The sequence below is a fragment of the Corythoichthys intestinalis genome, chromosome 14 (genome assembly GCF_030265065.1).
Source record: "Corythoichthys intestinalis isolate RoL2023-P3 chromosome 14, ASM3026506v1, whole genome shotgun sequence".
Taxonomy (NCBI): domain Eukaryota; kingdom Metazoa; phylum Chordata; class Actinopteri; order Syngnathiformes; family Syngnathidae; genus Corythoichthys; species Corythoichthys intestinalis.
In genome coordinates, this window is record NC_080408.1 from 3,620,922 (window position 1) to 3,644,465 (window position 23,544).

The window sequence follows — 23,544 nt, forward strand, 5'->3', positions numbered from 1 at the left end:
CTCACTCGTATACATGGGCGATATGACGATATAAAACCGTCTCACGATCTTAAGTGCTGAAGGTACATATTTTTTAGGACATCGTTATACCGCGTTTTATTAACTTACTATAGAAACTTTAAAAGTATACTAGTTTCTTTTTTTATTGACCTTAAGTATTTGATGATGTCATGAGTGTTACTATTGATATTTGTTTATATTGTAATTTTGCACAGTGCATTTCCGGTTTGTTGAAAATACTATCTTTTTTGAGTAATTTAATGTTTACTACTATACAGCTGCTATATTTTTTTGTATTTGCACTGAATCAAACTCAGATTGGCTGCGTTGGTTGGCAAAAGCACATTTAAAAGTTTACTAGTTTTCTTGCATTGTGTTATTCACCCATATTCATAGTATTGAGTTTTTAATTAATATCTTTCAAATATCTTACTCAATGTTTTATTTTAAGTGTTTTAAAAACATCATGATAATATCGAAACCGTGATAGTGTCTTGGGAATACCGTGATATATATTTTTTCCCATATCGCCCAACCCTACTCACTCGTGTCGGAAAAACACGAAAAAAATCGGTTTCGAGCATTAAGACCTGTAGTATGAACGTAACCTTAGTTACTTTGATAAGTAATCGGTAAAGTAACTAGATTACTTTTTTGAGGCGTAATCAGTAATCGATAATTAAATTACTTTTTTAAGTAATCTGTGACAACACTGTTGATGGCAATAGACGTCCAATCCATTTCAACTCTGAGGGGCCCTCCCAGTTAAAATGGATTCGATGTCTATTGCCGTCAATGGCAGTCAAATGTTAAATGTAAATTCAGGCATGAAGGGGTGAATAACCAGTCAGTTAATCTATGAATTTTTACAAACTTTACTGGCTAACTCCAAACTTAGAGGCAAATATAAGTCCACAATTGCGTCAACGAAGGTGCTACGCTAGCGCTAAACACACAGTTAGCCATTTTAAAATTTTTATTAGGTTAGCTAGCTAGCCTTTCCATCGAGCACAATGAATGACCCGTTTAGTGCTTGGTGCCGCTACAGAAGAACAAATGAAGCTATGAGTGTTTTGATAGAATTCAAAAGTATAAAGAGAAAAAATGAAGAAAACCCAATAGCCAAGAAGCAAATTGAAAGACTTTTATTGACATTCTTTGAACGACAGCCGGCGATGGCCCCGTGAGGCTTTCGTGACGCAAAATGGAAAAATACGGAGGTGTGCGTGCAGAAATTTGCAGCTCACATTTACCAGGAAAGACTGCGATTGTGATTGATTGGTTAGTGATATTTTTGTTGCATCGACTTTGTTTGCGTGAGCGAGCGCAGACGTCAGATCGAGTGACAAACAGCAGGCAATGCTAGAAAAATAGATGATCTCGTGTTAAAATGATACATTCACAAACTAAGACAACTCTTTACAAAAATCAAGTCTACATTTTCTACCGCGCTTCATCAAAATCTACATGTGTTGTCAGGCGTGCGGCGCGCCATCGACACATTAAAACTGTCTAAAACACTGTCGCCGACAGCGCTAGACATCGATTGAGTTTGGACATTTTACATGTCGGTGCCGTCGACAGCGCAAGACGTCCAATCCGTTTTACTAGGTGGGGCAAAAGAACAACCATGAATATGGATTGGACGTCTAGCGCTGTCAGTGGCAGCCAATTAGTTAAGTCAGGGGCGTCTAAACTTCGCTTTTATTAGCCCGAAGCTAATGATGAAAGAAACTTAACCGCAAAAAACAAGGGATCACTGTATCTAAAAAACGATAGCGGCACAATTGACATCATTTCTGTACAAATTTGAATCTGACTGGAAACCAATTTCACGTAGGTTCATTTCATGTGATACGGTACATACTGTATTTACCAGACTATAAGTCACACTTGTTTTTAATACTTTGGCTGAGCCTGTGATTTATACTCAGGTGCGACTTGATGTTAAAAGTATAGAATTTGACATATGTAAAACTTGCCGACCATGAACCAGCCGCCAGAGGGCGCTCTTGGCTTGTGATTAAGAAGATGCCAGTATTGACTCTACTGTACAGTGGTACCTCTACATACGAAGTTAATTCGTTCCAGCAGCTCGTCCATAAGTCGATATGGTCGTATGTCAAGCCATAGACTTCAAAACCTATTGATCTGACATTTCATCATTCTTTGCTTCACGCCTTGCCGTAGGGGGCTGTGCCAAAGTCCGCTTCATTTAGTAATTGTCAGTAGAAGACAGAAGACGCTGCAAGCATAAGCCGGATTTAACCCTTAAATACCTGAACATGAAGCAATTCTCAGAGAATCCCAAAATTTGAAAAATAAGGTCCTAATGAAACCTTTTTTTTCAAATTTGTAAAAAGTAGGACTGTCAAACGAATACAATTTTTAATCGCGTTAATTACATCTTAAAAATTAATTAATCGTAAGTAATCACAATTCAAACCATCTCTAAAATATGCCATCTTTTTCTGTAAATTATTGTTGGAATGGAAAGATAAGACACAAGATGGATATATACATTCAACATACGGTATTTGTTTATTATAACAATAAATCAACAAGATGGTATTAACATTATTAACATTCTGTTAAAGCGATCCATGGATAGAAAGACTTGTAGTTCTTAAAAGATAAATGTTTGTACAAGTTATAGAAATTTTATATTAAAACACCTCTTAATGTTTTCGTTTTAATAAAATTTGTAAAATTTACAATCAAAAAATAAATGAGTAGCCCGCCGTTGTTGATGTCAATAATTACACAATGCTCATGGGTGCTTAAGCCCATAAAATCAGTCGCACCCAAGTGCCAGCAGAGGGTGACAAAACTCCCAAAAACACAAGTAACAAGTTGGCATTGCACTGTGCTGTCATTTTAATCTGTTTGAGCGGGGCATTTGCGTTAATTGCGTCAAATATTTTAACGTGATTAATTTTGAAAAATAATTACCGCCCGTTAACGCGATAATTTTGACAGCCCTAGTAAAAAGAAAAGTCAAAATGAATATGGATAATAATAATAATAAAAAGCTTGGACTGTTGAAAAAGTACGGAAGCTGTAGCGCATACAAACAGAAAGGATTCTCTAAGGAGTGATTTGTTTGAGGATACAAGGTAATTATTATATTTTTCATACCATGCATGCATTTTGAAACGTTGCGAAAAAAAAATCAATGGGAGAAATTAGCCGCTACAACATTGGAATTATACTTCGCAATATTTACTTAAAATAACTGCCAACTGTCCGTTTTTTTTTTTTTTTTTTTTTTTTGCTTTAAACCAAGATTCGAGACTGTTTTACATCTATAAAGAATTCAGTGACTTAAGCCTTTTTCACAAGAATCTTCTTTGTTTACACATGACGTGGCCTGGCATGGTTTCTGAACTGACTAGCCTCATTGCTTGCAATATTTACGCAAAATAAATGCTACCTGCACGTTTTTGTTTTTTTTGCTTTTAACCAAGAATCGATACTGTTTTACATCCATTTATATGAAGAATTCGGGGATTTAAGCATTTATTCATAAGAATTTTCACGGGAAAGGCTCTGTTTACAACAGGTGGCCGCTAGCTACATTGACTAACAGACTAGCATTGTACTTCGACATATTTACGTAAAATAAACGCTGACAGGAGGTTTTTTTTGTTGATGCTTTTAACCAAGAATCGAGACTGTTTACGTCCATATCTATAAAGAATTCGGGAATTTAAGCATTTACTCACAAGAATTTTCACCGGAAAAGCTCTGTTTACATCAGACGGCCGCTAGCTACGTTCACTAACAGACTAGCATTTTACTTAGACATATTTACGTAAAATAAAGGCAAACTGCACTTTTTTTTGTTGCTTTTAACCAAAAATCAAGACTGTTTTATGTCCATATCGATAAAGAATTCAGGGATTTGTTTAGATTCTGTTTACATCAGGCAGCCGCTAACTACATTTACTAACAGACTCGATTGTACTTTAACATATTAACTTAAAGAATTCAGGGATTTAAGCATTTATTCACAAGAATTTTCACCGGAAAAGCTGTTTACATATGGCGGCCGCTACATTGACTAACAGACTAGCATCGTACTTCGACATATTTACGTAAAATAAATGCTAACTGCATGTTTTTTTTTGCTTTTAACTAGGGCTGTCAAAATTATCGCGTTAACGGGCGGTAATTCATTTTTTTCATTAATCACGTTAAAATATTTGACGCAATTAACGCACATGCCCCGCTCAAACAGATTAAAATGACAGCAGTGTGTCATGTCCACTTGTTACTTGTGTTTTTTTGTCTCCCTCTGCTGGCGCTTGGCTGCGACTGATTTTATGCACCATGAGCATTGTGTAATTATTGACATCAACAATGGCGAGCTACTAGTTTATTTTTTGTTTTTTGTTTGTTTTTTAGTTTTTATGTTTTAATTTGTACTACAATTTATCTTTTAAGAACTACAAGTCTTTCTATCCATGGATCGCTTTAACAGAATGTTAATGTTGATGCCATCTTGTTGATTTATTGTTACAATAAACAAATACAGTACTTATGTACAGTATGTTGAATATATATGTATCCGTCTTGTGTCTTATCTTTCCATTCCAACAATAATTTACAGAAAAATAAGGCATATTTTATAGATGGTATGAATTGCGATTAATCAATTTTTAAGCTGTGATTAACTCGATTAAAAATTTTAATCGTTTGACAGCCCTACTTTTAACCAAGAATTGAGACCGTTTTACGTCCATATCTATAAAGAATTCAAGGATTTAAGCATTTATATACAAGAATTTTCAATGAAAAACGCTCTTTGTCTGTGATTCCACTCGGTTAGCTTTGACGGCCTCGCCAACAATGCAGGCCCCCTATTTATCGGCCCTGCGCCCCGTGTCCCGTCAATACATTATGGCAGGGGTCTCAAACCGATTCCACAAAGGGCCGCAGTGGGTCCTGGTCTTTGTTCCAACAGATCCAAAACAGACAGTTCAACCAATGAGGTTTCTGCTAAAGTAAGCAGCACCTGACTGCAATTAACTGATTACACTTGTTAGACACCAGATTGGTGAAAAGGGATTGTTCTCGTTTGGTTGGAATGAAATCCAGTACCCACTGCGGCCCTTTGAGGACCGGTTTGAGACCCCTGCATTATGAAGTCTATGGCTAGGCTAAGCTAAGCTAAGCTAAGGGAACTATTGGCGAGCTGAGTATTAACCCAATCTGCAAGTATGATTGGTGCACACAACCAAAGTCGTGCCATTGTCGAGCTGAAGTGCGGCAACGTAGTCACTCGCTAAGCTAAAGGGCGCTTCTGTTAGCATGCACAGTTATTCGTAACTGTTAATGCTGTGGTTTTGGCAACTATTCATTTCTTTTGAACAGCTCTTTTGCTGCTTAAGTTATACAAGCTCCTGCATTTGAGCTACTTGGCGACAAATGGCGGACAAAATACAGTACGTTCCCCTTCAAAAATTCCCACTTAAATTCCGGTGTGACCTATAGTCCCGAAAATACGGTAACAAATAGCAGCTCTCAGAGAAAAAAAACAGTTTAGACACCCCTGAGTTAAGTCAATTGCACTAAGTACAACTCTATTTTTGGATATACCTTGATGTGATGAAGCTTAAAAGTTTTTAGCAAGTGCTGGCGCCCCCTTGTGGCTCGGCGCCCTTCATCGGTGTGTTTTTTTCCCGGCGTGATGATGAGGCTCGCATGTGCGCTTAGTAGACGCACAAGTCAGGAAATTTCATTTCATAGACGGGCACGGACTGGTGCTGGGCGTGGCCCGAAGATACGGACACCACGCCGGACGGACTCGGGGGAGGTCTGCGAGGGGCGAAGACGGATCGCGGCGTTAGCGAGGGCGGGCCGAAGTTGTCGTCGGGTCCTTACCTGATAGTGAGTTCGAAGATGTGCGTCAGACGCTCGTGCAGCATGTTGGCCTGAAAGCGAACGCGGATTAGTCAGTCGGCGAGCATGTCGGCGGCCGTGTTTCTTTCCTACCTTGGACTCGCAGTGCGCGGCGATCTCTTCAAACGGCGCTTTCTGGAATTTCTCCATCACCTGACGACGACGCTCGCGTTCTTGATCCTCCAGGACGCTCGTGTCTGACACACAGACGCACCCGTTATGCACATATTAAGAGATTATACCACTCAAAAAAAAGTTGAAAAGTTCTTTGTAGGGAAGAAATAAAAAGTTGAGGAAAAAATAGGAAATGTAAATATTGATTCATTTATAACCATTCAAAATAAACTTTTTATAATATTCTTTGAAATTTCAAATTAACAACATGATGCCTGAATTTATATTAAACAAACATACATCCAAAAGTATGTGGAGAATACACAAGTGCTGAAAATAATCATTATAAATAAAATATAGAAAATTAAAATGAAAAATACAACTAAAATAGGGAAAAACAAATTTAAAATGGAAAAATTAGGAAAAATATAAACGTTAAAATGAAAAACATGAAAATAATTTGACAACAATAATTGGAGGAATTTATTATCTTTTTACTTTTGAAAGTTATTATTTTCAACATATGTAGTTTCCTAATTTTCTATATATTGATTTTGATGTCTTATTTTAGGATTTAAAAAAAATATATATATATATATATGTTAAGTATTTTTGTAATTTATTTTTTTCTGAACTTAATTATTCCTCCAACCCTTCTTCTTATATTTCTATGGATTCTTTTTAAATATACAGTGGTATGAGAAAGTATCTGAACATTTAGGAATTCCTCACATTTCTGCATAAAATCATAATCAACTGTGATCGGATCTTTGTCAAAATCACACAGATGAAAAAAACAGTCTGCTTTAACTAAAACCACCCAGACGTTTATAGCTTTTCATATTTTAATGAGGATTGTATGCAAACAATGACAGAAGGGGGGAAATAGGTAAGTGAAGTGAACCATTAAATTTAATATTTTGTCAGCAATAACTTCGACCGGACGCTTCCTGTAGCTGCAGATCAGTCAGGCACATCCATCAGGACTAATTCTAATTAATAACTTCCTGGGATGTCTGGCATGAATCACTGTCTTTGGGTCATGCCACAGCATCTCAATGGGGGTTCAAGTCTGGACTTTAACTTGGCCACTCCAGAATGTATATTTTGTTCTTCTGAAACCAGTCTGAAGTATATTTACTTCTATGTTTTGGATCATTGTCCTGTTGCAGCATCCATCCTCTTTTTAGCTTCAACTGTCTGACAGACAGCCTCAGGTTTTCCTGCAAAACTTTTGAATTCATTCTTCCATTAATGATTACAAGTTGTCCAGGCCCTGAGGCAGCAAAACTGCCCCAAATCATGATGCTTCCTCCACTATGCTTTACGGTGGGGATGAGGTGTTGATGTTGGTGAGCTGTTCCATTTTTCTCCACACATGACGTTGTGTGTTATTCCAAAACAATTCAACTTGGGTTTCATCAGTCCACAAAATATTTTGCCAAAACGTTTGTGGAGTGTCTAAGTGCCTTTTTGCGAACATTAAACGAGCAATGATTTTTTTTTTTAGACAGCAGTGGCTTTCTACATGAGTCCTCCCTTGAACACCATTCTTGGCCATAGTTTTACATATAGTTGATGTGTGCGCAGAGATATTGGACTGTGCAAGTGATTTCTGTAAGTCTTTAGCAGACACTCTAGGGTTCTTTTTTTTTTTTTTTTTTTTTAACCTGAGTATTCTGCGCTAAACTCTTGGCATCTTCTTTGGTGGACGGACACTCCTTGGGAGAGAAGCAACAGTGCCAATCTCTCTCCATTTGTAGACAACTTCTCTGACTGTCGATTGATGAACATCCAGACTTTTAGAGATTGTTTTGTATCGTTTCCCAGCTTTATTCAAATCAAAAATCCATGATTGAAGGTCTTCAGACAGCTCTTTTGACTTCTCCTCAAAACATTTCTTACTTAGTGTGCGTTTTATAGTGGGCAGGGCAACTTTAAACCACTCATCAGTGATTGGGCACACACCTGAATTAAAATGTTCAATAAAAATTGGTTTCAATTCCTCTTTAACTCTCCTTAGGGAGAGGGTTTACTTACTTATTTTCTCTCCTTCTGTCATTGTTTGCGTGCTATCCTCATTAAAATATGAAAACCTATAAATGTTTGGGTGGTTTTAGTGAAAGCAGTCACTGTACTTTCATCCGTGTGATTTTGACAAAAATCAGATCACATTTGATGGTGATTTTATGCAGAAATGTGAGAAATTCCAAAATCTTCAGTTACTTTTTCATACTACTGTCGTATTTCAGTAATAACTTGGACAATTAGCATTTCGAAAAAAAAATATTTGAAAATAAATGGAAATAAAAGTTGGAAATAAATGTTAATCATTAAAAATATCATGATCTAAATAGATTTAATGTAAAAGTTGATGGAAATGGATGATTTGGAAATACAACAATGCATGACTTATGATATTCCATTTTTTTGTAACTCAATTATTGGGATTCAAAAGGGTGTTTTTTTTTATTTATTTTTTTTTATTTATTAGACCTATCTTGACCGTACCAATAGCTTTCTTCAGGGTCTCGAAGGTGATCTCCTCGGCAAGTTGCGACTGAACAAACACAAAAACAAACAACATTACTTGATTATTGTACAAGAACTCTTTCCGTAACCGATGCAATTGACTCAACAGACCTCGGTGTTGGGGGGAAAAAAAAAAAAAAAAAAAACTGTCAGCTCTCAAAAGTTTTGAGACACTTTCTCAATGTTGAAGTCTCTCTTTTGACAGCGAGTATATATGCACAATGAAAAACATTTATTTATAATGGTGCATGAAGTGACTTTGGAATGTCCCAAAATGCACAGTGACCCAAAAATAATAGCAAGTGACCAAATATCTAGGCTTTTTTTTTTTTTTTAATGATCTACTTGATTTTTTGTGTATTGTTGGGGAAGAGTCATTAAAATGGGACATTGAAGAAAATAATTGAAAAGAATTCAAGCACCTTGTCGGGCAGGCTGCTGGCCAAGATGTCCACCTGCAGCGAGACGGTGTCCACCAAGCTCTTCCTCCTGGTCAGACGATCTTCATCTGCGAAACAGGAAGCTTGAATTCAGCCTACATTCTGTTTCACCTCTCAGGTTCAACACTAGATGGAACTAGTATCGTAAACAATGCCTCTCCATAAAAAATAAATTGAGCAACACTGAGACTTCTTTTTGCTATCGCTGAACATTCTCTTACTTCTGGAAATTTTTTAAAATATATGTATAGTGGTACCTCAAGATACGAAATGAATTCGTTCCGGAGTGGCTTTTGAATCTTTTTTTTTTTTTTTTTGTCGTACGAAAAATCGAGTTTCACATGTAAATCGCCTAATTCGTTGAAAGCTCGACATTAAATCTACCGTCATGTCCTCTGATATCCAGTCTTTATTCGCAATGCTTTGTCGCTCTCAAGTGGCACTTAAATGTAACTAGTTTGTTTGGCGCGTTGTCCAGACGTTATCACATGACTACTCAAGATCATAGCAAACACGGAGTGCTAAAAGACCAGCTAAGTTCGGCAGCCATCGCTTGCTATTTATCGATGTCAAGGGCAGCCAATGAGTTAATACTTATATAAAATACTAGTATACATATATGCTGTGTGTTGCGATAACAAATTTTAGTTGGCGATATATTGTCTCAAATTATTGCATATATCCGATATTATTGTTAATTAAAAAAATAAAAAAAAATCACCACTAATGCAGTCGTAATACATTCTAATAAATTACCCATTCAATTGCAATAAATTGTTGTTCTTAAATAGAACATAAATTATATTGAAAATAATATTTTTTAAAAAACACACACAATGCATAAGAAGTCATTTGAAAGCTAGCTAAGTGCAGAATATGAAATGGGCCATTTATGTTCTGTGCCAATTGGAGCCCATCAAAAGTGTTTATTTGATCAAAAATGACTGTCAGCTTGTCCTACAAAGTATGCATATTAGCAAATTCGAAGGCAAATTATTCATTGCCAATTAGATTTTTCATAATGGGTGTAATTTTAAAGCTTTTCTTGGTGAAGAATGTAAAGTATGTGGAATTAACTCCAGAAATCTTTATTCACTTGTTGAACATGACGTGCTTTTATTTTGAAATGTGCACCGGACATACCTGCGCTAAGCCACTAAACGTAAGCTTTAAATTCAGTTAAAATAAAAGTGCACCTGTCTCCTATTTTCGTCATGCATATGGTCTCAGTAATAGATGTTTTCTCTTTTTTTTTTCTCTGCATTGTTTGCAAATGCTGTAAACCAGCAAGTTGTCATGTTTCAAGGGTCACATTTCAACATTTTAAGACATATATATATATGGCAGAAAACACTCGGGTGACTTGAAGTTCCGCTCTGAGACTCCCAATTTAGCCAACTTTCAAAATTGTCCGATATGCATGTGTGATACATCATTGGAATGTTTAAAATCTCAATTTTCAGGGGGAAGAAAATTTTTGAACAGGAGGACTTTATTTTTATTTTTTAATGTTTTTTAAACAGCAAAACCCTATCTGGAGGCGAGAGCACGCGAGAGCAGAATTACAGACGCCATGACTTTAACGAGACATTATAATGTACTTACGTTATTTCGATCCAAAAACTCCATGTAGCATGTATCATTGAGTGTCAAGATACAGCTGTGAATGGCCAAAGCTGGATTTTGGGGGGATTTTATGGATGAAACATGGTAATATAACAAGGGTCGCGATGCAGAAATCGCAGACATCAAGGAGTGGTTGTGATGTTCTTTTTCATATATTTACCATTTTAAACGTTTTTTTTTCAATTTTTCTTTGTTTGGATCAATTATTTATCATCTAACATATCGGAGAAAATGCAACGGAAACAAAAAAATACAATTAAGCGATAGTTATGAGGTAGGTATGCGTGACTTTTTTTACAGATGCCATTTTTTTCATTGTGACATAATTTGTTTAAAAGTTTCAAATATGTGGGTGAATAATTTTTTAAAGTCGTTTTTTTTTTTTTTTTTTTTTAAGCTAACTATGAGTCATCAATTAATGATTCCAAGCTAAAAACGACAGACCTTTTCAATAATAAATATAATTTATTACCTTCGTTTTGTGGCCGGGTTGAAACAAAAGCGGTTGTGCGACGTCTGTAAACGGGGGTTTTCAGGGTAAAACGGACAAATTAAAAATAGTTCCGGGGCTTGATGCGCCATGAATCTGCTATGGCAGCATATAGACATATTGTTCAATCAAACACAACAGTTGTTTTGGCTTAAAATACATCAGTTTCTTTTAAAGAGGAGTGCAAGAGCAGAAACTGCTTTTTCAGTCTTGTCTGTGTTTTCCGCCAAATATATATGTATATGTAGTTTAATATCGTGACGATATATGCACTTTTTTCCCCAAAATTGGCCAATGAACATGACAAATAGGCCGATAAAAAAATGATTTTGATCAGGCGTCTGTGTGGGCAACTGTGGCCGGCGATCACTGACTTTAGAACCCCGGAAGGACCCTGCAGCAGCTTGAAAGCTGGCTGCTACAGGAAGCTTTAAGCTTGTCTGTTTTGTAAATATTGTAAGATTTTTTTTTAATCTTGCATGACAGAATATGCAATGTTGCTTTAGCCTTTGAAGGGGTTTACTGAGTGATCCTGACACTCTTAATTTAACTTGCAGCATTAGCATAGCATCCGTTTTAGCATTAGCTTTAGCATGACGAGCATCCTCTTAAACTCTCACTTTTGTATGTTATGTTTTATAACAGGCTAAAGTGGTTGGCACATTGCTTTTTTCCATTAGCTTCAATTGTAGCAATGCTAAAATTTTACAATATTTAAAATAAAAAAACAGGTAGTCCCTGGGTTACGAACGAGTTCCGTACGCTGGCGACGCAGCCCGAATTTCTGCGTAAATGGGAATTATTCGTTGAGGTAACCCTAAATCTCAAAACAACTATCCAAAAGTCCCAAAGTATTGTATTTTGTTAAATGATGGAGGATACACTGCCCTCTGGTGGAAGCGTTGGGTCTGGCTGGACTGTCGCCTTGGATGACTGAGAAGCAGACTCAGATGTCTAACATGGATAAAGTACAGCTGTGCTCTGGTTTGGCTCACATAAGGCTGTAAGTTGTTTCAGCTAATATATGTTTGCGTATGCATTTGTAATTACGTTTACAGCTATTATTATTATATTACTAGTAATATATTTTTAAAAAATTATCAATTTAAAAAAAAAAATCAGATTATGTGTCCATGAGTAGAAATGCATCTTTGATTGAAATTTCAGTCTGCTCCTTACTGCATAAATACAAGTATATACCCTAATTTTCGGACTATAAGCCGCTACTTTTTTCCCTCATTTTGAATCCTGCGGCGTATAGTCCAATGTGGCTTATTTGATGATTTATGTGGGTTAATAGGTAAAACTTTATTTGACAGCGGCATCATAAGAATGTCATAATTATGACATGACACTATCATGGGCATTACTGAATGCTTATGACAGATGTCAATATGTGTCATGTGGCATATTATGTCACTAAGTCCATTTATGTCCAGCTCAGATCTTTTACGTCCATTCAAAAGTGAGATAATTTGCTGGATGACACTAACCGACATCTATTATAAGCATTCAATAATGCTTATGACAGTGTCATGTAATAATTATGACAGTATTATGGCAGCACTATCCAAGAAAATGTTATGAAATATAATAGCTAGCAATTAATGAAACTGGAACAGTAACTGAAGAAATAATTAGCAGAGAACATGAATTTTGATTGTTATTTACATCTGTAGTGCCGCAATGCGTGCTAGGAGGAATGTTGGATGAGAACAGTGTTGACAACAGGTGGCAGCAGAGGTTGACTGTCTCCCCCAAGGAAGCAGTGGTGGCCAAATGACAATTTTTGAAACAATAAGGCTTTGCAGCCAATTGGTTCAAAGCTTCATAGTGGTTCATTTGGTATCATGACAGTCTTATAATGCCTTTGTCAAATGAAGTGTTACCAGTTAATATCTTTTGGTGTAAATATCCCATAATACAATGAGGACAACTGCGGCTTATAGTCCAGTGCGTCTTATCTATGAACAAATGCCGTTTTCATGTCAAATTTGGTGGCTGGCGGCTTATAGTCCAGAAATTACGGTACTTATAAAAATACATTTTTTAAAACCATGTTACAAGTCAGGCTGGCTAGCCAAGCTACAATTTAGCCACGACCGTAATACTAACAAACACAAGCTAACAGACTTCCTCCTACCACCACGTGAAACAGGAAGTCAAAAACTTACCGTGTCCGAGGAAGACGCGAGCACAAAGAAGTGGTGGGGTTAGCGCCGCAAACAGGAAGTTACTAAAACCACAGTGCTTCTCAAACTCAAGGGTCCCAGTTGCCACATAAACATTGCAATGTAAGTGCAACTACTATCCAATGCTTTATATGTATATTTGATAACTATTAGGCTGCCATTGACAGCACTAGACGTCCAATCAAAACGAAGTAGGTGGGTTCGTTCATTCCCCGCCAACTGCCGTTGAGAATACGATGGAGTGTGGGTGCCTTCGTAAGAATGTCTCCCTTGACCCCAAACGTTTGAGAAGCGCTCGTCTAAAGGTCACATAGGAGATCTGTTGCTATGGCTGCTATCGTTGCTACGGTTACCTCTGGATGTCTGTTTGCACCTGTGCAGGATTTTTCCCACCGTGTAAAGCACTGACAGAATGGAAGGAAAGGAGTGGAAAAAGACCAAAGGTCACAAGCATCTCGGAGCCCACGACGTGGATGTTTAAATGACCGTATATAGAAGTAAATCTGTGCTTGAATTTCAATTACTAACACTCAATTTTTTTTTGTCAGCATCACCATTCAGAATCAAAGGAATCTGTCAGAAATATTGAAAAAAATTCCGGAGTGAAAATTCGTGTCACAAAAAAATTCAGCGGGAAAATATTCAATTCTTGATAATATTTTTGTGACAAACTTTTATGCGAGTCAACATTTTACGACAGAATTGCGAAAACTTGTTCAAAAAATTTAATCACAACATAAAAAAAAAAAATCACATAAAATTAATTTGCAAAAAAAAAAAAAAAACTTTTTTCCCTGATTTTTCGCAACTGAATTATCATCACTGAATCTTTTGCGACAGATTTATAAATGGGTGAAATTTTGCGACGGAAATGTTTATATTTTCAGTAGCGAACACTCGAGTTTTAAAAAAAAATCAGAAGCAAAAATTTCAGTTGCCAAAAATTTCGGTCGGGAAATATTTCATTGAAATTTTGCGATTGATTTTTTTTTTTTAGGGGGAATTTTTTGCAACTGAATTTCATTCGAGTGGTTTTTTTTTGTTTGTTTTGTGTTTGAATTTTTTTAACCTCAAAATTTCAGTTTCAAAAAGTTCAGTCACAACAGAAAAAAATTCACATAAAAATCATTTGCAACAAAAAAAAAAAATTTTTTTTTTGCAAATGACTTATCACCACTGAATCTTTTGCGACAGATTTTTATATGGGTGAATATTTTGCGCCGGAAAATTCTGTATTTTCACTCACAAAAACTTCAAAAATTCAGTCGGGAAATATTTTATTGAAATTTGCGACTGATTTTTACGAGGGAATTTTTTGCTACTGAATTTCATTTGAGTAAATTTTTTTTTTTTTGCGATTGAATTTTCTACTGCAAAAAATTTCAAAAAGTTCAGTCACAACAGAAAAAATTCACATAAAAATCATTTGCAACAAAAAAAAAATAATAATTTTTTTGCAAATGAATTATCACCACTGAATCTTTTGCGACAGATTTTTATATGGGTGAATATTTTGCGCCGGAAATTTTTGTATTTTCACTCGCAAAAACTTCAAAAATTCAGTTGGGAAATATTTTATTGAAATTTGCGACTGATTTTTACGAGGGAATTTTTTGCCACTGAATTTCATTTGAGTAAATTTTTTTTTTTTGCGATTGAATTTTCTACTGCAAAAAATTTCAAAAAGTTCAGTCACAACAGAAAAAAAATGACAAAAATCATTTACAAAAGAAAAAAAAAAAAATTATCCGTTTTTTTGCAAATGAATTATCGCTACTGAATCTTTTGTGACTGATTTTTATATGGGTGAATCTTTTGCAACAGAATTTTTTGTATTTTCAGTATTCAATTTTTTTTTCATTCAATAGCAAAAATTTCAGTTGCCCAAAAATTTAGTCAGGAAATATTTTATTGAAATTTTTACGAGGGAATTTTTTGCCACTGAATTTCAGTCGAGTGATTTTTTTTTTTTTTTTTGCGATTGAATTGAGATTTTTAACAACAAAAATTAAGTTGCAAAAAATTCAGTCAGAATTACTTTTCAAAAAGAAAAAAAGTAGACGCCCAATCCATAAAAAAAAAAAAAAATATTGAATGCTTCATTGAGATTTTTTTTTTTTTTAATTGAAAGAAAAAAAATCTGCGCTGGACTGCGGGCGTGAAGTTTATGAACATCTGTTTGAGAAAGAAAACTGATTCATTACAGTCTGCCTCCTCCTCATTCAATTTTGTTGTTTAGTTTTTTTGTTTTTTTTCCCCAGAAAATAAGACATTGACAGGATACGGAAAAATATGTCAATCAGTGCACTTGTTTTGCTTCGAATGAAAAGAACTTTTGTCTGATTTGTGTACTGAGAAAGTATTTTTATGTTTTTTACTCAGAACCTTTATTAAAAACTTTAAAGGGATTCATGGATACAAAGACTTGTAGTTCTTAAAAGAAATGTTAGTAAAAGTTATTATAATTTGATATTGAAACCCCTCTTGATATTTTCATTTTTATACAATTTGTAAAATTGTTTTATCTAGTAGGTCGCCATTGTTGTTGATGTCGCAGGGTGGTGACGTCACAGGGCCACGCTGCCAGAATTTCATCTGTCTCAAATACAAAAAAAACCGTGTCACTCTTTAATTATGTAAGGTAGTAATTTAAATACACCACAAGGTGTCAATGGCGAGTTTTACGTTAATTAGGGATCAAACCAATAACTGTGTTTTTTCCCCTTGACTGTGACTGACTCTGTAGTTTCTTTAATCCACAGTGGGAGAGAGAAAGGAGAGTGGACTCAGGTATTTAGATTCGTTGCTCGGACTGCGCCGTTTATTGGCATAAGCTTCATTAACTCTTTCACAACACACATAAGTATCATATAGTGATAATACTACAAAACATACTCATATCTCTCTAAAATGTCACCATGAAGAAAAGTGCTTCAATCTGAATTACTGCGGCCCTATTCTCACACAGTTAACACAACAATGCAAAGAGAACCGGCATTCACAATCAAAATAGATGCGTACAATACACATAAAACTTACTCAGACTTTGGTCGAACTGTATTTAACATTTCAGCAACTCCTTTAGCTCAAAAAAAAATACAGCGGATAGCAATATTTAGTCACAATACACAAACTATGATGCTGGGAGCCATTTTCAGGAGTCTTGTAAAGACAACACTCAAATGAAGGTGAATCACAATAGACCCAGACTAAAAAAAAAAAAAAAGGGAGCTACGACTTGATATCTTATTAATGTAAAACTCACCATTGACACCTTGTGGTGTATTTAAATCACTTCCTTAGATAGAGTGACAGAAGTACGGCAGCGTGGCCCTGCGACGTCAACAACAATGGCGAGCTACTCGCTTATTTTTTTATCTAAAATTTTACAAAACTTATTAAAACGAAAACATTAAGAGGGGTTTTAATTAGGGCTGTCAAATGATTAAAAATTTTAATCGAGTTAATTACAGCTTAAAAATTAATTGTAATTAATCACAATTCGAACCATCTATAAAATATGCCATATTTTTCTGTAAATTATTGTTGGAATGGAAAGATAAGACACAAGACGGATATATACATTCAACATACGGTACATAAGTACTGTATTTGTTTATTATAACAATAAATCAACAAGATGGCATTAACATTAACATTCTCTTAAAGCGATCCATGGATAGAAAAACTTGTGTTCTTAAAAGATAAATGTTAGTACAAGTTAAAGAAATTTTATATTAAAACCCCTCTTAATGTTTTCGTTTTATTAAAATTTGTAAAATTTTCAATCAAAAAATAAACTAGTAGCTCGCCATTGTTGATGTCAATAATTACACCATGCTCACTCCCCAAACCCATAAAATCATTTGGACCCAAGCGCCAGCAGAGGGCGCCAAACAACAAAAAACAAGTAACAAGCGGACATTACACTGCTGTCATTTTAATCTGTTTGAGCGTGGCATGTGCTTTAATTGCGTCAAATATTTTAACTGATTAATTTAAAAAATTAATTACCGCCCGTTAACGTGATAATTTTGACAGCCCTACTTTTAATATCAAATTATTATTTCTCGGACTAACATTTATCTTTAAGAACGTCATGTCTTTTTATCCTTGGTTCCCTTTAAGACGTTTGATGTACTTTTAAAAAGTACAGTTGTAGACTACAGTTAAGTCAGGAAGCTGTCATCAAATATTTTTGGAAGGAAATAGTCCTCCATTATGTTTTCATTGTTACTTATAATATGAGAAAAACAACTTCAAGGTAAATTAGGAAGGTAATTGAAAAAGGTGACATGTATCCGATTAATGGGACGATGAATGAAACAAATAATTATAAAAATAGTAGTTGCAACCCTATTAAAAATTCAAACTGAAACTTCGGTGGCACAGATTCATTACAACATTCGTCGTTACAACTCTGATTTGACAAGATTGATTTTAAAAAAAGGGGAAAAAAATGGGAAAAAAACTGGACGAAAGAAGCGAATAAAAGAAAAAGATGTGGAACAGGAAGCAAAAGTAAGGAACCCACGTCTCGACAAGAAGCAAGAAAGATCAAGTCATTACCTGTGACCTGCGGCACGTAAGGAACGTTGAGTCTGTCTGCGTTATAGCCCGCCCCCGCCAGACTGTCGGCCATATCGGCGCTCTGAAAGAAGAGCGCCGCATCGTCCTTGTCCAAGCGTTCGGGAAGCCTGAGAACGACGTCAGTGTCACCGCGGAGAGAAAACACCGAGACCAAAGAAGAAGTAGAAGCAGGCGGACGTACGAGCACTTGTCCCTGAAGACGTGTTCCGGGAGAAGGTAGGGAGCATCCATGTTCCTCAGCTCAATGACCTGAAAGCAACCAGCTTACTCAATGAACATCAAAAAGTTGCCAGTTCGATTCGCTGTCAAGCGTTAGGAGAGTAGAACATGTATCAGTACTTTTGATAGCCAGGGTGTGACAATATGTCAAAATAGGAGTGGGAACCTCTTGGTACCTCACGATACGATATACGATACAAAGCTCACGAAAACGATCTGACGATATGGCAATACAATGATTATCAATACATTGGTCAGGAAATCATTTTAGGATATTCTACAAACAACTAATTAACAGCAAAACAAGCTTCTAGTGTGAATTGGAATTAGTTTATCACTAGTAGACGTCCAATCCATTTGAAGTGGGAGGGATGGCAGCGAATGAACGTCTATGGCTGTCAGTGTCAGTCAATGCCAGGCAATTAGGTAATTTTGGGCCAATTAAGGTCTCACTGGAACAGCACCAAACAAAAGTTCCAGCATCATCACCTTGTCCAATGCAGATTCTTGATTCTTGACACCTTGTCCAATGCAGATTCTTGACTCTTGACAAGGTGATGATGCTGGAACTTTTGTTTGGTGCCATTCCAAGGAGATTTACAAAGATGGTTGCCTGAACGGGATCCTCTATTTTTAAGACAATTCTTAAAAGATAAATGTTAGTATGAGTTATAATAATTTAATATTAAAACTAGGGTTTTTCCGATCATGTTTTTTGCTCCCGATCGTTTCGGTTTGAGTATCTGCTGATCCCTATATTTCCCGATCGGATTGCTTTTTTTTTTTTTTGCTCCCGATTCAATTCCAATCATTCCCGATAATTTTTCCCGATCATATACATTTTGGCAATGCATTAAGAAAAAAATGAATAAAACTCAGACGAATATATACATTCAACATACAGTACATAAGTACTGTATTTGTTTACTATGACAATAAATCCTCAAGATGGCATTTACAGTATTAACATTCTTTCTGTGAGAGGGATCCACGGATAGAAAGACTTGTGACTTTGTATATTGTGACTAAATATTGCCATCTAGTGTATTTGTTGAGCTTTCAGTAAATGATACTGTAGTCATGCCCAAATGCATGATGGGAAGTGGAACCATGACTGTGTGTATTGCTATTAATTGATATATCTTCTCTTCGTTGGCAAATAACCCAAGGTGTTAAGATAAAGATCAATTGCTGCCTTGCTTCCCCACATTGCTTCCCATGATATTTCTAATCATAGGGAGAGAGATTGTAAGGTTTTAGCCAATTAAAAAAAGGCTCCAAAGGCTGCCAAAATTCACTCTACACATTTTATGCTGCTTTTTATCTCTCTATATAGGTAAAACGGCGCCATTACAGATTGAGCGCGACAATGCGTGAGTGGGTCATGCAGCGCATGCGTTAATTGCGTTAAATATTTTAATGTGATACTTTTTTTTTTTTAATTAATTACCGCCGTTATTAGGATAAATTTGATAACCCTACCCTACTAAACTAAAGACTCTGGAAGAATGAAATATATTATGTCTGTAACGTTAAATACAATTAGAAAACGATTTCATTAAAATATATATATATATATATACAGTATATTTTAAAAAAAAGGCATGGCCGATAATTTTTTGCCCATTCCGATACTTGGAAAATCATGCCGATCGATCGGGACATCTCTAATTAAAACCCCTCTTAATGTTTTTGTTTTAATAAAGTTTGTAAAATTATTTTAAGTCATAGGTCGCCATTCTTGTTACGTCGCAGTGCGTGACGTCACTGGGCCCGTTGCCGAAATTCCAGCATGTCACTCGTTAGCTTTCCGTATGTAAAGCTTAATAACTTAATGTTTAGTGAAGACAGAACACATCGTATTTATAAAGTAAAAATAAGACACTGTGAGGTACAACAAGGTACTGTTTATTATTATTTAAAAAAATAATAATAATAAACGACTGTAGACAAAATGGCGGACGAGACTCCTGCGTCGTAAAGTCGAAATCGCGCAAGTCGAGGCCGTCGTAACCCAGGGACTACTTGTACTCTGTATACCGAAAGGTTAGTGATATGTTCTTGCCAAGAATCGATGTCGTTTTAAAAGTTGTCATAGTTTAAATAAATGAATAGACTGAAAAAAATAAAGTTGCTAAAGAAACCTTCCACTAGAACAGTGTCTCTGTTAACTCAGTGGCTGCCATTGACTGTGCTAGACATCCAATCCATACTGACCGTCAACGGCACTGAAAGAGTGAACGCTGCGTTCTAAATAGCGTACGTGCATAGATGTAGTAGTTGTGTGGGACCTTGCTGACGTGCTGGCAGAAGGCGGTGTTCGCGATCATCTGGCCGAGGAAGTTGAGGTACGCCGCCACTAAGGCCAAGACGCTGCAGCGCAGCCACATGGACAAATTCTCCTCCGTGGACAAGGCCATGTCCTGCACACACATACACACACAATGACGCTTAAAAACCTGGCAAAAAAGGTAACTTGAAAGGCCGACCCTGTACGTTCTCGTGAATTTATTATTAGTAAATGTCCAATCAATTTGAAGTGGGAGGGCGACAGTTGATTGACAGATACAGTGGGGCAAATAAGTATTTAGTCAACCACCAATTGTGCAAGTTCTCCTATTTGAAAAGATTAGAGAGGCCTGTAATTGTCAACATGGGTAAACCTCAACCTTGAGGTCAGAATGTGGAAAAAAAAAACAGAAAATCACATTGTTTGCTTTTTAAAGAATTTATTTACAAATTAGAGTGGAAAATAAGTATTTGGTCACCTACAAACAAGCAAGATTTCTGGCTGTCAGAGAGGTCTAACTTCTTCTAACGAGGTCTAACGAGGCTCCACGCGTTACCTGTATTAATGGCACCTGTTTTAACTCATCGGTAAAAAGACACATGTCCACAACCTCAGTCAGTCACACTCCAAACTCCACTACAAGACCAAAGAGCTGTCGAAGGAGACCAGAGACAAAATTGTAGACCTGCACCAGGCTGGGAAGACTGAATCTGCAATAGGTAAAACACTTGGTGCAAAGAAATCAACTGTGGGAGTAATTATTAGAAAATGGAAGACATACAAGACCACTGATAATCTCCCTCGATCTGGGGCTCCATGCAAGATCTCACCCCGTGGCGTCAAAATGATAACAAGAACGGTGAGCAAAAATCCCAGAACAACACGGGGGGACCTAGTGAATGACCTACAGAGAGCTGGGACCACAGTAACAAAGGCTACTATCAGTAACACAATGCGCCGCCAGGGTCTCAAATCTTGCACTGCTAGACGTGTCCCCTTGCTGAAGAAAGCACACGTCCAGGCCCATCTGCGGTTTGCTCGAGAGCATTTGGATGATCCAGAGGAGGACTGGGAGAATGTGTTATGGTCAGATGAAACCAAAAGCGGTTTGCTCGAGAGCATTTGGATGATCCAGAAGAGGACTGGGAGAATGTGTTATGGTCAGATGAAACCAAAAAAGAACTTTTTGGTAGAAACACAGGTTCTTCTGTTTGGAGGGGAAAGAATACTAAATTGCATCCGAAGAACACCATACCCACTGTGAAGCATGGGGGTCGAAACATCATGCTTTGGGGCTGTTTTTCTCTAAAGGGACCAGGACGACTGATCTGTGTAAAGGAAAGAATGAATGGGGCCATGTATCGAGAGATTTTGAGTGAAAATCTCCTTCCATCAGCAAGGGCATTGAAGATGAGATGTGGCTGGGTCTTTCAGCATGACAATGATCCCAAACACACAGCCAGGGCAACAAAGGAGTGGCTTCGTAAGAAGCATTTCACAGTGCTGGAGTGGCCTAGCCAGTCTCCAGATCTCAACCCCATAGAAAATCTGTGGAGGGAGTTGAAAGTCCGTTTTGCACAACGACAGCCCCAAAACATTACTGCTCTAGCGAAGATCTGCATGGAGGAATGGGCCAAAATACCAGCAACAGTGTGTAAAAACTTGTGACGAGTTACAGAAAACGTTTGGCCTCCGTTATTGCCAACAAAGGGTACATAACAGTATTGAGATTAACTTTTGGTATTGACCAAATACTTATTTTCGCCATGATTTGCAAATAAATTCTTTAAAAATCAAACAATGTGATTTTCTGTTTTTTTTCCCACATTCTGTCTCTCATGGTTGAGGTTTACCCATGTTGACAATTACAGGCCTCTCTAATATTTTCAAATGGGAGAACTTGACTTAACTTTTTTTTTTTTTTTTTTTTTAATGTATTTAAAAAAAAAAGAACAACCTAAAGGCCCAAGTACACTGCATGCGTGATCGTTGCAGTTCCGGTCCGGTTCAGTGTTGCCTGCGTGCCACGCAGTCCGTCAAAAACAGGCAAATCCTACCGGCTGCTGCACGGCTGCGGTCCGCCAACCTCGTCCCCCCAGTGAGCTCTCGCGTGATCGCGCGCGATAATGTGCCATTTAAAACAACGAAAAACACACGGAGTCTATACTCATCAGAGAAGCAGAGAGAGAGCACATATTTTCTTTGCATATTGATATTTTAGTTAATCTGGAATTAAGAGACAGACATGACTGCATCATGATGAGATCAGGACAGAAAAACACACATAATAGGACACCTTGCAGCTTCCTTTTTTATATTGTCCTTATAGAAAGGATCTGCTGCATCATAAATGATATTGTGGGTTTCCACCTCCATGATGAAGCGCTCATCATCCATCTTCGCTCGTGTTTAAACCGTGATTAGGCACCTGGGTTGTTACGTCCAGGCCCAGCTCCGCCCATTTTGCCGGATGCGTGTCCGGCAAAAATAGAAAATAGCCTATACCATCCGGCGGGCATGCGGCACGCCGGAGGTGGTTCGCAGTCAAGCTGGAGCACTGACGCGGCCGGTATACGTTGAACAATAGGATATAATGGGAACGGATTGGCTCCGGCGCTATGTTTTACCGGAGTCGGACCGGAAACGCAACGATCACGCATGCAGTGTACTTGGGCCTTAAGAGAGGATTTGGAAAATATTTACGTCAACAATAAACAGTAACCCTTATTTAAAATCCAAATCTGGTTTGAAAAATTCCTGTGAAAGCCCATCTTCAAACCTGAAGTGTAGCCCGAAAGCCTAATTTAAAACCTGAACAACAAGCGGGTCCGACCTGGAGCGCGACGGCCAGTCGCACGAGCTCAATGACGACGTCCTCGTTGGCCAGCTCGATGGTGAGGACGGCGAGCGTGGTGAAGAGCAGCTCGAAGTTCTTGTGCGCGTTGTCGTCCTCCTTGCAGCCCAGGTAGATGTGGCGGTACAGCTGCTGGCCGTGCTGCGGCCAAGAGGAACGCTCGATATCGCTCCAGACCGAACCAAACTGTCAACTCACCTTCTTCATGAAGGCCACATCCTGCTTGGAGATCTTTTCTCGTTTGATCTTCAGAGCGCCCACGTTGGGGATGATCCTTCGGGACGAGTCACGTT

The 23,544-nt window shown here is 37.2% G+C and overlaps 1 protein-coding gene across 6 annotated transcripts in view; it reads right to left on the reverse strand.

Annotated features, from left to right (window-relative positions):
* Positions 1–1,130: 1,130 nt before the first annotated feature.
* efr3a (EFR3 homolog A (S. cerevisiae)) overlaps positions 1,131–23,544 on the reverse strand; it is a 79,244-nt gene continuing 56,830 nt past the window's right edge. For 3 of the 6 annotated variants that reach the window (XM_057857866.1, XM_057857865.1, XM_057857868.1), the window contains 11 exons: positions 23,450–23,525; positions 23,231–23,392; positions 20,399–20,530; positions 18,070–18,137; positions 17,868–17,995; positions 13,652–13,702; positions 8,973–9,058; positions 8,530–8,578; positions 5,998–6,101; positions 5,887–5,936; positions 1,131–5,820 (listed from right to left, as the gene is read on the reverse strand). In XM_057857866.1, the coding sequence (XP_057713849.1) occupies positions 5,715–5,820; positions 5,887–5,936; positions 5,998–6,101; positions 8,530–8,578; positions 8,973–9,058; positions 13,652–13,702; positions 17,868–17,995; positions 18,070–18,137; positions 20,399–20,530; positions 23,231–23,392; positions 23,450–23,525 (1,012 nt within the window). In that variant the 3' untranslated portion in view covers positions 1,131–5,714. The remainder of the gene's footprint in view (positions 5,821–5,886; positions 5,937–5,997; positions 6,102–8,529; positions 8,579–8,972; positions 9,059–13,651; positions 13,703–17,867; positions 17,996–18,069; positions 18,138–20,398; positions 20,531–23,230; positions 23,393–23,449; positions 23,526–23,544) is intronic. The other 3 variants (XM_057857867.1, XM_057857869.1, XR_009066992.1) reach the window with 2 other exon arrangements.